At 41.9% G+C, this 13,034-nt stretch overlaps 1 protein-coding gene across 1 annotated transcript in view; it reads right to left on the bottom strand.

Annotated features, from left to right (window-relative positions):
* The window catches only part of MAP3K21 (mitogen-activated protein kinase kinase kinase 21), a 42,235-nt gene extending 29,686 nt beyond the window's left edge, over nucleotides 1-12,549 (bottom strand). The window contains exon 1 of the mRNA XM_069852328.1: nucleotides 11,730-12,549. Coding sequence (XP_069708429.1) covers nucleotides 11,730-12,471 — 742 coding nt within the window. The 5' untranslated portion in view covers nucleotides 12,472-12,549. The remainder of the gene's footprint in view (nucleotides 1-11,729) is intronic.
* Between the last annotated feature and the right edge of the window lie 485 nt (nucleotides 12,550-13,034).

The following is a 13,034-nucleotide window of genomic DNA, read 5'->3' as shown; positions in this document are numbered from 1 at the left end:
AATTGTAATTAGAAATTAAAATTTCAACACTGCTTTTAGAAGCCATGCCCAGTTTGCAGACCAAAAATTAGCTATCACAGTGACAACATTAACTGACCAGGACATCTTCAATACACAGAGAAGATAACACATTGGCCTACAGAACACTGCTTCTTAAACACCTTGATCTTCTCCTAAGGGTTCTCAGAATAACAACTGTTATCCTTACCCCTGTAGCTTGTATCTGTGAGACTGCAATTATTTCACTAGATCAAGTTTAGAACCCACCATCGGAAGAGAATTTCATCCTTTAAATACTGATTACACACACAGGAAGCACTTCTCTACTTGTTACCGTAGGAGTACTGTGCTCCTCTACCATCTACATCTCTTTACAGAAGGCAGAAAACCACTTCTTAATATTCACACTAAATTGAAAGCAACTCAACAACAGTTTGTTCCAGAAAGAAAGACAGAAAGACAGAAAGACAGAAAGACAGAAAGACAGAAAGACAGAAAGACAGAAAGACAGAAAGACAGAAAGACAGAAAGACAGACAATAAATCTTTACTCATAGGAGCCAACATACATTAAAAAAATCCTGAACAGAATGTTTCTAACTGAAGAGCCAAAACAAGACAAGACTTGACACAAAAAGTCCTTGACAGCATAAATTGACAAATGCACACCAACACCTTAAGGAAAAGGGAAAAAAACCCAACCTACCACAGTGAGACACATGACAAGAAAAACACTGTAGCATTAGAATGACAAGGAGTCACCTGGCTACCTGGAGGAAATGAAGTGAAAAGAAGAGAGAGAAAGAGGGATGAGAGATTTCAACACCTTCAACACAGCTTGCATCACCATATTTTGCTTCTCCTTCAATTCTTTAATAACCATTATTAAGGCAACTTTGGGCAAATGGAAACTTGAGAGAAAACAGCAGTTTTAACGAGTCATTGGCACAGGCTGCAGACGCCGTGAGTTACTTTACTGCCTGCTACTTGTGCTTCACTTGCTGTTCAGATAGTTCTGTAATGAAAAACAAATTCCTGTTGTGCCATAAAGTAAAGTACTGGGGTAACACACATTTATAATGAGACATTTTAATAATCACCACTTAAAAAGTAAATTCTGAAAAAGAAGGATTTCATTATTGCATCAGCAAAATAATCAAAAGCAGAACATACACTAAATGTCCTCATGTTCTTTGTTTAATAAAATATTAAGCTTAGTTCTCCTATCTAAATGCTACATTTAAGGATAATTACCTCATTACGGCAATTCCTCCGTAATTTTACAATTATATGGATAACAGTCAACACTGAAACTTAACTGAATGCTTTGAGTTTTAAAGCATATGGCACTTACCAGGAAATTCCATACTTATTTGAAATATCAATTACCTTGTTTAAAGCTCTTTCTTCTTTGTTTACTGTTATTTTTTAAAAGGCAGCTGTGCAATAAAAACAGTGACCAAAATGCCATTAGATTAGAAAGAAATACTAAGAACAATTAGTAATAATACCTAGGTGGTAAATAAGTAATTTCTGACTAAGATATTCTCTCGTTTCAAAATCTACAGAACAGAGTGGTTGTGTATCCATTACTTAAAATAACACCACCTTTGTTATAAAATAGTTAGTTTGGTTTTTTTAAGGACCTGCTTACTATTCCTAAAAGAAACCCCAACAAATTGCAGGGCAAAATAAAGCTATTGTATTCAAACTGCAAAAAGAGTCTTAGCCAATGTACATCAGGCACAGTTTCCTCCAGGAGAAACTTTGGAAAACAAATGCTTCCCTTAACTGAACTTCCCTGGCTGCTGCCTTCAAAACAAAGGAAACCAATACATGTCATGCAACATACAGAATTCACGAGGGAAATGCAGTTTATAATCTCAAAAGTGGCATCCAGCAAGATCTGGCAGAACTAAAAGTTTTTTTCAGAACTAACAAGTTAACTTACCTATCACCAATCAAATCCCTTTTTCAAGTTTTAATTGAAAAATACCCAAGAATATTTCATTCAAATTTATTTTGGATCTTTATATATATAAGTAAACAGAACAATACTTGATGCAATTTGATATTTTAAGCTAATCAGGAGAATACAAAGCTTCTAAGTACATGCAAGCTACTTAGATTACTGGTATTCTTTTCCCAATTGTAACATATTACACTCAGCAATTACATACTTCCTTGTTGCTTTATTTTTTGTGATCTACACCAAGGTGCCTCTGATGTGTTGAAATTAGAATATTTAATACACAAAAATATCACTTCAAAATTAAAGAAAGTTTAGAAAAATGTAATATAGATACATAAAATCAAAAACACATTCTACCTTTAAAGGTGACTTACTAACTAAATTAAGTGTAAGGATATAAGCTGATGTCACAACCAATTCCATAAAAGCTTTGCTGTCACTAAAACACTTCTAAGCTCCTTGCCAGTTATAGCCCCTCATCCTCACAGATTTTTCCCTACACTTAGCCTAGCAACTGGGTAGTCCTGGGAGATGCAACTAGCCAGATAGCTGAGCAGAAAATTAAGACTGGAAATGAAACAGAACAGTTTTCTGCTGGATTCCTCGGCTGATTTAAACCAGACCTACTGACCATATAGACAGAGATGCGCAGATTCCACTCACACATGGGAGCAAGGAGAACCTGTGCCTGGAGATGGGTGGGGAAGCCTCCTTATGCAGCTAGCTGCTAAATGAAGCCACGCATCATCTGCTGTAGTTAGTGAGAACTCAAGCAACACTGCAGAATATATCTAACCATCAGAGATGTAAAGATAGAATCCAGCTTTGCTAGTTTTTTCCCTTATAAAACCATCTTTAATGAAATTTACTACTGAAAAGAACCCATTGAATAAACTGAAGACAAAAAAATATTCTCTGTCCATTTGAAGATTCCTACTGCTACGAGTCCAAACAAAGTCTGGTTGTAGAGGCTTAGTCAAGTTTAGTCATTGAGTTCCCTTAGAACCTCATCAGTTAACATGAAATTCCTTCATTATCACTTCTGTGAGGAATTTTAATAGGTTACACTCTGTAAAGAATTCCAACTTAATAGGTTACACTCTGTAAAGAATTCCATCTTCTTCTGGCAGTTTCTTTTATACAAAATATTTCAGAGTCTTATTGTGTTAAAACAATTTTTGCCAAACATACTGTTTCAAAAAAAAAGCAGAAAAAAAGACAGTTTCCACAGTAGCTGAGGAATAGCCCGTAAGGACTGTATGTTTTCAAGAACTCTGATCTTCTTTAGTAGCAAAGGCAAACCACTTATTTTGAAGCAAGAACTCTACAAACTCAGCAGTGTCCTCTTTCTCTTGGGAGGAGAAAATGGAAAGGTGGAAGGGAAAAACTGCTCTTTTTCCTCAGGAATTAGCATAACATTCAGTAATGAGTTAAAAAGAACATTTTTTTCCATCCATTTTTCATAGTATATGAGGAAATAAAGATAATTTGTTTCAGGCAGAACAGTGGCATATAATCCTAATCAAAAAGAAAACCACAAACCTGCCCAAACTTTTAGAACTAAAATATAAACAGTTCCATGGGTCAATTTCTCCCATAATAAGCCACAGCAATGAAGTAGTTACTCCTGCATTTTTGAGAGGGAAGGCAGGCTTATCAGCTCCAAGGTTAATAGCACACCTGCCACAACACAGATTTGAGTCACTATGAAGAGAACAAAGCATGATTATATAGTCAGCACTGGCATATCTTGGACTGATTTAATGGGAGGTATGCCCCCCCCCCCCCCCCCCCCCCCCAAAAGGTTAAACTTGGCAGGAAGTTCCAAGAAGGAAGAATACTTCTGTGGTGACATTATACAAACAAAAAACTTTTCCATCCTACCATATATAATCCATGACTTTAAAATACAGTAAGTGGATCAAAATTCAAACATCCACTTCCAGTTATTGATCTGAGGCAAATTCTCAATAACTTGGTTAAGCAAGGTAAAAAAGGTGAAATTAGTTTTAAACTGTCAATCAAGAAATGTACGTTTATGACATCAGTTGTTATTTTGGTATTGCTACTACAGACAGATAAGTAATTTAATATTTAATATACTTTATCTATTCTTATCTATATAGATTATCTGTGGTTTTTTTACTTCAATGCTATAATTTTACCTCTAACATAAAAAATGCCCAAACCTCAAAAATAAAAAAAAATAACAGCACTTTTTAAAAGCATTCTTACTGAAGGTCATTGAGATTAATTTTAATTCTTTAAATTTTAAGAAATCATAAGAAGCAAAAATTGAAGAACAGAAATCACCCATGCTGCAAACATTCCTGGCAGAGGAATTCATTATACAAGGCCATCATGTTTCCTAACTTGAAACATTGAAGCATGTTTAGAGAAGTTTATACTTAGTGATAGGAAAACTTACAGACTGCAAGCAAAACGCCATTCTCTTAAGCCACAAAACAACATTCAACATCCGAATACAGTTCAATGATGTGTTACTACTTTATTCTTTTGAGGTTGCAGAACATAGCTTTGTAATCAAATTTAATATTTTCTAAGAGGGTCCAAAGGCACACACTGCACTTGCAGTCCCAAGGCAAGGGGGAGTAATCTAACTGAAAACTCAGTTACACCTCAAAATTTTTTTAATGCTAGGCTAACACTATCAATGCCCAAACCCCAACCCCATTTCACATTCTGTTTATTCAAGTTCAGTACCTCATTTCACTAGTGTTATAGTCAGCAGTTAAACCTATTTGTCACTGTAAACAGTGAATGAATAAAATAATATTTCAACACCTAATAGGAAGTGTTTAGCTGCCAGTTTTTCCACTGACTTCTATGGAAAGAGGTTCTCGCTCAGTGCAATTTTCAGAGGCTGGTAGGTATGTGACCATATCCTTAGGGTGCCAACTTTCGGGAAAATAAACAAATAAACAAACAAACCACCTAAAAACCCCAACTGAGCCAAGTAATGCTTGAAGTCTTCTTTAATACACAAATACGACAAACACTGTAATCCAAAGTTCTACATTTCAAGTTATAATGCTACCCCAAAACAGAACTTTTCTTCAGAAAAGACAGCGAATGTGACATACAGACTAGAATGTGACTCCCCATGCTGGACATGAAGAGGTCACCAGAAACCAGAGGCCAATGAGCCTCTTGCAGACACTTGTTAGGAAAGTGCCTAACACAGAGCAGGGAAAAAGAAAAAAAGACTTCCAACAACTGTAAGCCAGATCACTTGGTGTCTTACCATGAGAGTACAAAGACAGGGAGAGGAGAAAGACATGAAGAACTAAGATCCAAAAAAAAGATCAAAGTAACTTTATTCTTGAATTATTAATCCTACTTGTTAAAGATGCAAAGAGTCTCAACATCAAATACAGAACAACTCCACAGTTGTCAGATGGACATAATTGGGGAAACATTAAAATGAAAGTGTATTAAAAATAAGTTATAAACAGGGCATTAAAAGTTCATGTGTTTTTAATTAATTATATTACATTTAGCTAGTTTTTCAGCCTAGAACATTGTTTTCTGTGTTAACGACTATATGTAATTATACTTAAGCTGTGTTAAATTTAAGGGAACTTGTTCTAAATTAAAGAGGTTTTTTTTTTCACCTTTTAATGTCCATCCAGACTTGAGACACAGAAAAACATCAAACAGTAGCAAATTTAGAAGACAGCAGATCAGGGTCAAATAAATGGCTATTGCAGTTAAATCTTCATCTACATATAAAATAACGGCTGGATGTTACTACTCTTCTGGAAGCTTTCAGACTGTATAAACAAATATTGTGCTACAGAGAAGTAGTTTACAAAATTTCACTTGACAAATATTGTATAAAAACCACTAAGTTCCTGAATATTAATTTTAAATGCTGAAACACATCGTTCAGCTGGAAATTAGCCTTTACAACATTTCAGCACTAGTTATTTCTACTGAAGATCAAGATAACTGTAACAATATGTTACTCCAAATTGTTCCCCAATTCCAGCATCCCTTTCTGAACACAAAATATACAACATCTTTCTATGCAGCAAGCAAATATACCAAGTGAATATAAAACAGGCATAAAAGAAAACCTTTCCTTTGATGAACCTGAAAAAGATACGCTGTAGCTCAAGGCTGCTAAGCATTTGCTGCTCCCACAGAATCCAACAGGCCTTCAAGGCCTCTAAAAAAATAAACTCACTATCTGCATAGTCTGGGCACACATCAAATACTGAAACAAATTACTGGGAGCAATGTTTTATGAAACAAAGTAGAACATGTTCAAGTGACATAACTCAATTCAAACAAAGAACTTACAACAAGAATGGCATTGAATTTATCTAACTTTTAATAGACCATAACGCTCACAAGAGATGCTCTTTCCTAAACTGGCAAAATTCTGCAATCCTACTACAGTTTGAATGAGTGGTTTGCTTTTGGTTTTTGGTGTTTAGTTGTTTTGGTTCTTTTAAGAACACTAAGTGAACAAGGTTATTAAAACTAGAGGTCCTTCCTGCTACATATTTCCAGATGCTTCAGGATGTGTAACCAGTTTTTATGTTGTAATGCTGCAGCATTATCTTTACAGCAAAGCACAAGGTAGGGCTACTGCGACTCAGAGATGGGATAGGAACTGGTGTACCTGGAACTGTTTCTAACATTATGCAATTTAAGTAATTAAGAATAGTGCAAAGCATTTAAGTGTCATGACTTCCTATAAGAACACTACATGGAAAACTACAGCATAAGAATCTTAAGCTGACAAATAACTTCTAGCCTAACTATTTTATCTGACTAACATTAGTCAAAGCCATACCATATTCTCAGATATGGTTCCTATGGGTTTCATGAAGGTCAGCTGCCTCATGGAAGAGAAACTTCTGCTAATTCTGCCAGAAAAAGTGTTCATTCCTCTCCAGACCTCAGAGAGCACAGCCAGCAGGTGCTTAGCAGCCAGCCAGGCAACACAAGCAGCTTCAAACCCGTTAGAGCATATGCAGCCTGCTGTAAGAGGTGGCAGAAGTGCCCCAGTACCAGAGGTGGGCACTCTGGAACAGAGAGGCTTAGCTCAGCAGGGACACTGGGGATGTGGAAGGGAACGGAAGATCAGAAGTTCCATAAATGACAGTGCAACGAGAAGAGGGAGATGTAGAATACACAGGGGTAGAAAATCAGGTTATTTTAGTTTTGTTACAATGTGACAGGTGAATAGTAACTGGCACAGTGCTACTGACAGGAAGAACTCCAAGTTACACTACCATTAGAGGATGTCTTGGAACTTTATTTCCAGACAAAGAAAGTTAAGTTGAAGCTCAAATCTGCTGAAAAGCCAACACTCCTTTCTCTCAAAATTATCAAAGACAATAATAATATAATTTCATTTTTACTTTTCTTGGTTACTGTACATTAGAAGATACTAAATCTTCAAGAATTTAGTAGCAGCTAGGCAATCCTTACAGGCCTACTTGTGATGTGAGCAAATGTTCTGTCTTCAAAACAGAGCCAAGAGACAAATTATGCACCCCAGTGATTACAGAATAAATCAAATCAGTTTAGACGGCAGCAGATAGGTTCAAATCTAGTTTTTCTCTTACTCTCCCTGAACAGCTATCCTAAAGTTGCTAGGTGAAGTTAAAAAGAAAGGTTTTCGCGAACTCCTAAAACCTACTATCCATCTTATTGTAAAGGCATTTAACAGCATAACTTGAGCAACTCTGCTGCAAATAACCTGTATGAGGAAAGAACCAGAGATAATTTTTTCTTGCTTTTCTCAAACTCCAGGATACCTTCCCTCATCAAAAGCAACTGATCCAACAGTTCCGTCAAACCACATCAGACTTCCTTCTAAGGCTTTAAAACAACATTATTTCTATTTTCGGACTGTTTTTCATGACAGTACTTTAAAGAATTTCACAATGAAGTAGACTGTCCAATTGGGAGTTTTGCTGTTTTCTTGTATGTTTGATTCCTTTGGATTTCAAGTATCACTGTCCTTGACAATTTCAAAAAGTAATATAAACTCAACACACTTCAGAGAGCTGAAGGCTGCAGAGGATCCTGGGATATCAGAGGAGCTGGTGAAAGCCATAGCAAACTGAAATCTACTTGCATATCCATCTACAACAAATGAGCACAAAGTACTTTATCAGTACTGTTAGTACACATAATCTGCACATAACCAACTTCATGCTCTACTTCGCATTCGTGGATGGGTCTATGCTGTAAGCAAGATATTCAGAACTTTTTGCAATGTTTCCTACAACTACATAGAGCTGCTGCACTAGAGATAAAGGCAGAAGTACCACACAGTCTGAAAAGAATCCCAGAAAACAAACTTCTGCTTTCTCTACGCTAGACTTCAGAAAGCAAAACCCTTGCATACCCTAACCGAACATATTACTAACTTTCTTCAGAATACTAAAAAAAGAAACAGGAAAGGCTGCACCAGGCCCCAAAACAATCACAGGTCTCATAACTAATGGGGTGTCCTCGTCCAGAAGGAAGCCATTTAATTCCCCCAGAGAAAAAAAGTTGCTCTCTCAAAAGAGCCAGCAAAGCAGTTGAAATGTGCTAAAAAAGACACATGACTATTACTGTCCAGACTTGTAGGTGAATTTGTGTTTTTTTAAATTTTCAGTAAAACTTAACTTTTTCATAATCAGCTGGCATGATTAACCAAGTTGTACCTAGAAGATACAGTTAAGAATGTTCAAGTATTTTCACAATTTTTATATCTGCTTTTCAGTCAAGGTATCACTTAATATACCATATAAAAGTTTGAAAAATGTCAAATTTTCTTTCAATTTTTTCTCCAGATATTAGATAAAGTTCGCCTCTTAACTCTGGATTTTAGATTATCTCCTTAATCTATAAAGTATATCCAAGAACAAAAGAACTGCTTATGAGGAAGACTTTCTCAAAACAGACTATGCGGGTTTTTTTCAGAGAAATTTCTCACCATGTTACTAGCACAAGGTTTTACAAAGCATGCATGATTTGCAAGGCCATGGTTACCAGGTTTAATTTTATCACACATACCTGAGGCTAAAACTGCTCTTTCCATCTTTGTCTATTTCTGAATAACAATTGAGTTCATTTTACATGGAGTCCAGAAACTCTGCCACCAACAAAACTTGAGTTACCCCTCACTTCCTTGTTCTGCCCTCAAAATCAAGTTATTCTTCCCAATATCAAGTTTTTCTTCCCAATACAGAAAACATTTGGATACCTATTTATTTCCCCTCTTCTGACTTCAGAAGAAGTAGGAACCTTTTCCCACCTCCCAGAAGGAGCCTAAGGAAACTTGTGCACACAGACTTAGATAATAAAAACCCCACTGTTCTCATGGCTCATCTGTTTGTGGCACCTTCTCTTCAGCCATGTCAGTTTTGCACCAGCAAAACCCCACCGCATGTGCTGTCTTATAGACCCCAACTCCATAGAATTGCTTGGAAAGAAATAACACGTTTGCCTGTGAGATGCTTGCTTAGCTTATCACCTGCCAGCCACAAGCCCAGACACACATGGTTTCTTGATCAAATATACTAGTAGAAGGGTCTCCCTTCCACTGGCTGGAAAAATTAGTTCCTGCCTGTTTGCTAGGCATAGTTTGGTGAGCATTCCCTACCACACTATGTTCAGGGCAGTTATTTTTCCAATTTGTTGTCCAAGGAAGTAAAATTCCTTCCTAATAAAAACAACAAAGCTAGCACAAAACTCCAACACTGCTATACTACCTAGAGCTGCTCAGTGGAGAGCACTGAACCACCACTGCTAGCAGCCCATGGAAGGCAGCAATGAGCAGCTGAGGAATGGGTGCTGGCTAGATCCCTGCCTGCAGCTATAGCCACTGCTTGACTATTGCTATCCATCAGTCAACCCTGACAGCTTTCCACTCCCACTGTGTAAGAGCGGAGAAAAAATACAGTAAAATAACTAAGTAAAATCTTTGACAAACAGATGAGTTAACAGAAATGTGGATACTGTCACGATTTGCAGTCATTGTAAATTCATGTTGCATAGCTTAATTACTACAGTATATTGTACCACTGGCACACCACTATCATCCAGTTTAGTTGGATGATCAAGAAACATAAATTTATTTAGCATACTCAATACTGTCTTCAAGGTTCACTAAGAAACACAAGTGAGAAAACTACGCAGCTCAAGTTAGGCGCATGTACAACAGGAGTTAGTATAACAAAAGCACAGAATAGGCACATATGCTAAGATTATTAAAAAAAAGCATATTTTTAAAATGCTCCACCATTATTCACATACACAGAGAAGAATGACAACGGTAATCAGTTCACCACAGCCATCAATTCAGCTCTAGGTGCCACACTAAACCACAGGGTTATGAATTAATTTCAGATATGGACTTTACCACTATTACCTTAGGATACTAGCACCAAGCAAGCCACTTTGTCTAAGGAAAGCCGCTAAACACCTAAAATACAGCAGCTCACTGAGCAGAGCGGCAAACTAGAAGGGGTACAAGCCGCCTACAGACAGCTTTCTAGAAATTAAGGTGCTAGCCATAACCCTAAAGGTACGTTCCAAGGGTTCATTGGCTTGTGTTACTAACAGAACCCCTAATGTAGCAGAGCTAGGTCCTTTCTTTATCAAACAAATAGTGAAAGTACTCTCAGGAACAGTCCCATGACTGAGCCTTGTCTTAACAACTCATGCATGATGGCCTTCAAGACACACTGCAAAGGCCTTTCAAACAAATTGCTTCAAACTTGAATGAAGCTTTTTAACTTCTACTGGACTACTTAAGGACCTGGAAAAAAAAGTGGGACAGTATTGCTGCACGTTTGGTACACGCAGAACAAAAAGGAAAGAGTCGAGAAGGCTTCAGACATTTACATAAACATACAGATTCATACTTTAATGTCACCTATTCAAAACACGGCAAGTTATAAACACCTCTATTCTAGTACGGCAGCGTTCCAACACCACAACTGCCAAAATCTTAAGATGCTACAGATGACCGAGGATCTATTAAGCACGAATTGAGCAACTCCCTCACAATTTCAGGTGCTTTTGTCCATGCCAACGTCTGAAAGCAAAGCTGGCAACTGCACAAGAGTTTCTACTGGTTTTAAGCTACTGTCTTTTGTGTTTCAAATGTTTGCTAAGTCGCTGAGTTTTAGTAAGGCTAAATGCACGCAACAAAACCCAGAAACACATCTGACTGTATGGCAGCGAAACAGAAGTGATATCCTCGTTAAACTTTCCTTCACAAGGCACTTGGTTTTCTGTGACTTTTAAAGCCAGGACTTCCCAACGCATCAGAATAAAAGAAGTCTGGTGGATTCTCAGTTGCGTTCGTGCCCCGGATTTTATCCCCGCTTCGCTTTTCAGCGAGTTCCCGCCCGAGAGGCCAGGACTTCGCTCTGTATGCGTTGCAGGTAAACCTCCTTCCTCCCTACCTTTACCCTTCTACGAGTCCGTGACCAGCTCACGGCCACAGCAACCGGCTGGCCGCCAGCCCAGGCTCCTGGCAGAGGGTGCCCATCTCCCGGTGAAACAGGACTCCCGGGCCTCGGCTGCAGTTTCCCCGAGCCGGTACCGGCACGACGAACACCTCTTCGCTTCTGGGACAGAAGCTCACACCCAGCGTCCTCCCGTAGACACGAAGTTTGCAACTGGCTACCACGGCGCTGCTGTTCCAGCCTAACGACGGCAATTCACCGCCACCCCCCCCCATCCGCCACCTCCTCCCATCCCCCGCCGGGACTCACTGTTGCTCGACTTGAGGTCCCGGTGCAGGATGGGGACGATGGCCTGGTCGTGCAGGTAGAGCATGCCGCGGGCGATCTGCACCGCCCAGTTCACCAGGATGTGCGGGGGGATGCGGCGGCCCCCGCGGGCGGCCCCGGGGGCGGCGGCGGCGGCGGCCAGGGCCCTGTTGAGGGAGCCGCCGCGGGCGAACTCCATGACGAGGCAGAGGTTGGGCTCCCGCAGGCAGACCCCGTGCAGGGCGATGATGTTGGGGTGCCTCAGCATGGAGAACAGCTTGGCCTCCTGCCGCACGCTCTCCGCCGTCGCCGTGATGTCCTCGTCCGGGTCCTGCCGCGCCGCCTTCACGGCCACCTCGCGGCCCCGCCAGGTCGCCCGGTACACCTTCCCGAAGCCCCCGACGCCGATGATCTCCTGCAGCTCCAGGTGCTGGAAGTCGATCTCCGTCAGGCTCCCCGCGGGGTCTCCTCGCCCGCCGCCGCCGCCGCCCGCCGCCGCCGCCGCCCCGCCGCGGGGCTGCCGGGTCACGTAGTTGGCGGGGAAGATGCCGAGGCGGTGGCGGATCTTCCCCGCCCACCAGCCGTCGTCGCCGGACACGGCGGCGTCCTGCGACAGCACCTCCACCACGTCCCCCCGCCGCAGGCTCAGCTCGTCCTCGCCGCTCGCCTCGTAGTCGTACAGCGCCGTCCACAGCGGGCACGAGCCCCCGCCGGCGCCCGCCGCCCCGGCGCCCGGCTCCGCCATCGCGGCGACCTCAGCCCCCGCGGCCGCCGGCGCGGGGGCGCCCGCCCAGCCACATCCTCACCTGCCGCCGCCGAGCGGGAGCGGGAGGGGCGGGGCGAGAGCGGGCAGGTTTGGGGGCGGGGCTTGTCCTGTGGGGGCGTGGCCTGCGGGGCCCGGCCGCCAACGCCGCCGAGCGCGAGGGGCGGGGCTCGGTAAGGGGGCGGGGCCCGGCGAAGGGGAGGGGCCTGCATAGCCTGGTTGTAGACGCGGCCGAGCGGAGGGGCGGGGAGAAGTAGGCGGGGTTTGGCGAAGGGGGCGTGGCTCGATGAAGGGGGCGGGGCCGGCGGGGCCCGGTCGCCAACGCAACCGATCGGGAGGCGCGCGGGGCGAGGGGGAGGAGCTTGGACAGGGGGCGGGGCCTGTCCGGCGCGGTCGCCGACGCCGCCGAGCGGGATCCGCGGACGGAGATAAGGGGGCGGGGTTTGCGGAGGGGCGGGGGCCCTTGCAACGGCCTCGTCGCCGGCGCCGCCGAGCGGCAGTGGGCGGGGCCAACGCAACGGCGCGCGCGGGGAGGCGCGGGGCGG

This window comes from Phaenicophaeus curvirostris, chromosome 2 (genome assembly GCF_032191515.1).
Source record: "Phaenicophaeus curvirostris isolate KB17595 chromosome 2, BPBGC_Pcur_1.0, whole genome shotgun sequence".
NCBI classification, from domain to species: domain Eukaryota; kingdom Metazoa; phylum Chordata; class Aves; order Cuculiformes; family Cuculidae; genus Phaenicophaeus; species Phaenicophaeus curvirostris.
The sequence above is the reverse complement of the archived record's forward strand: the minus strand, read 5'-3'. Positions and strand labels throughout refer to the sequence as shown.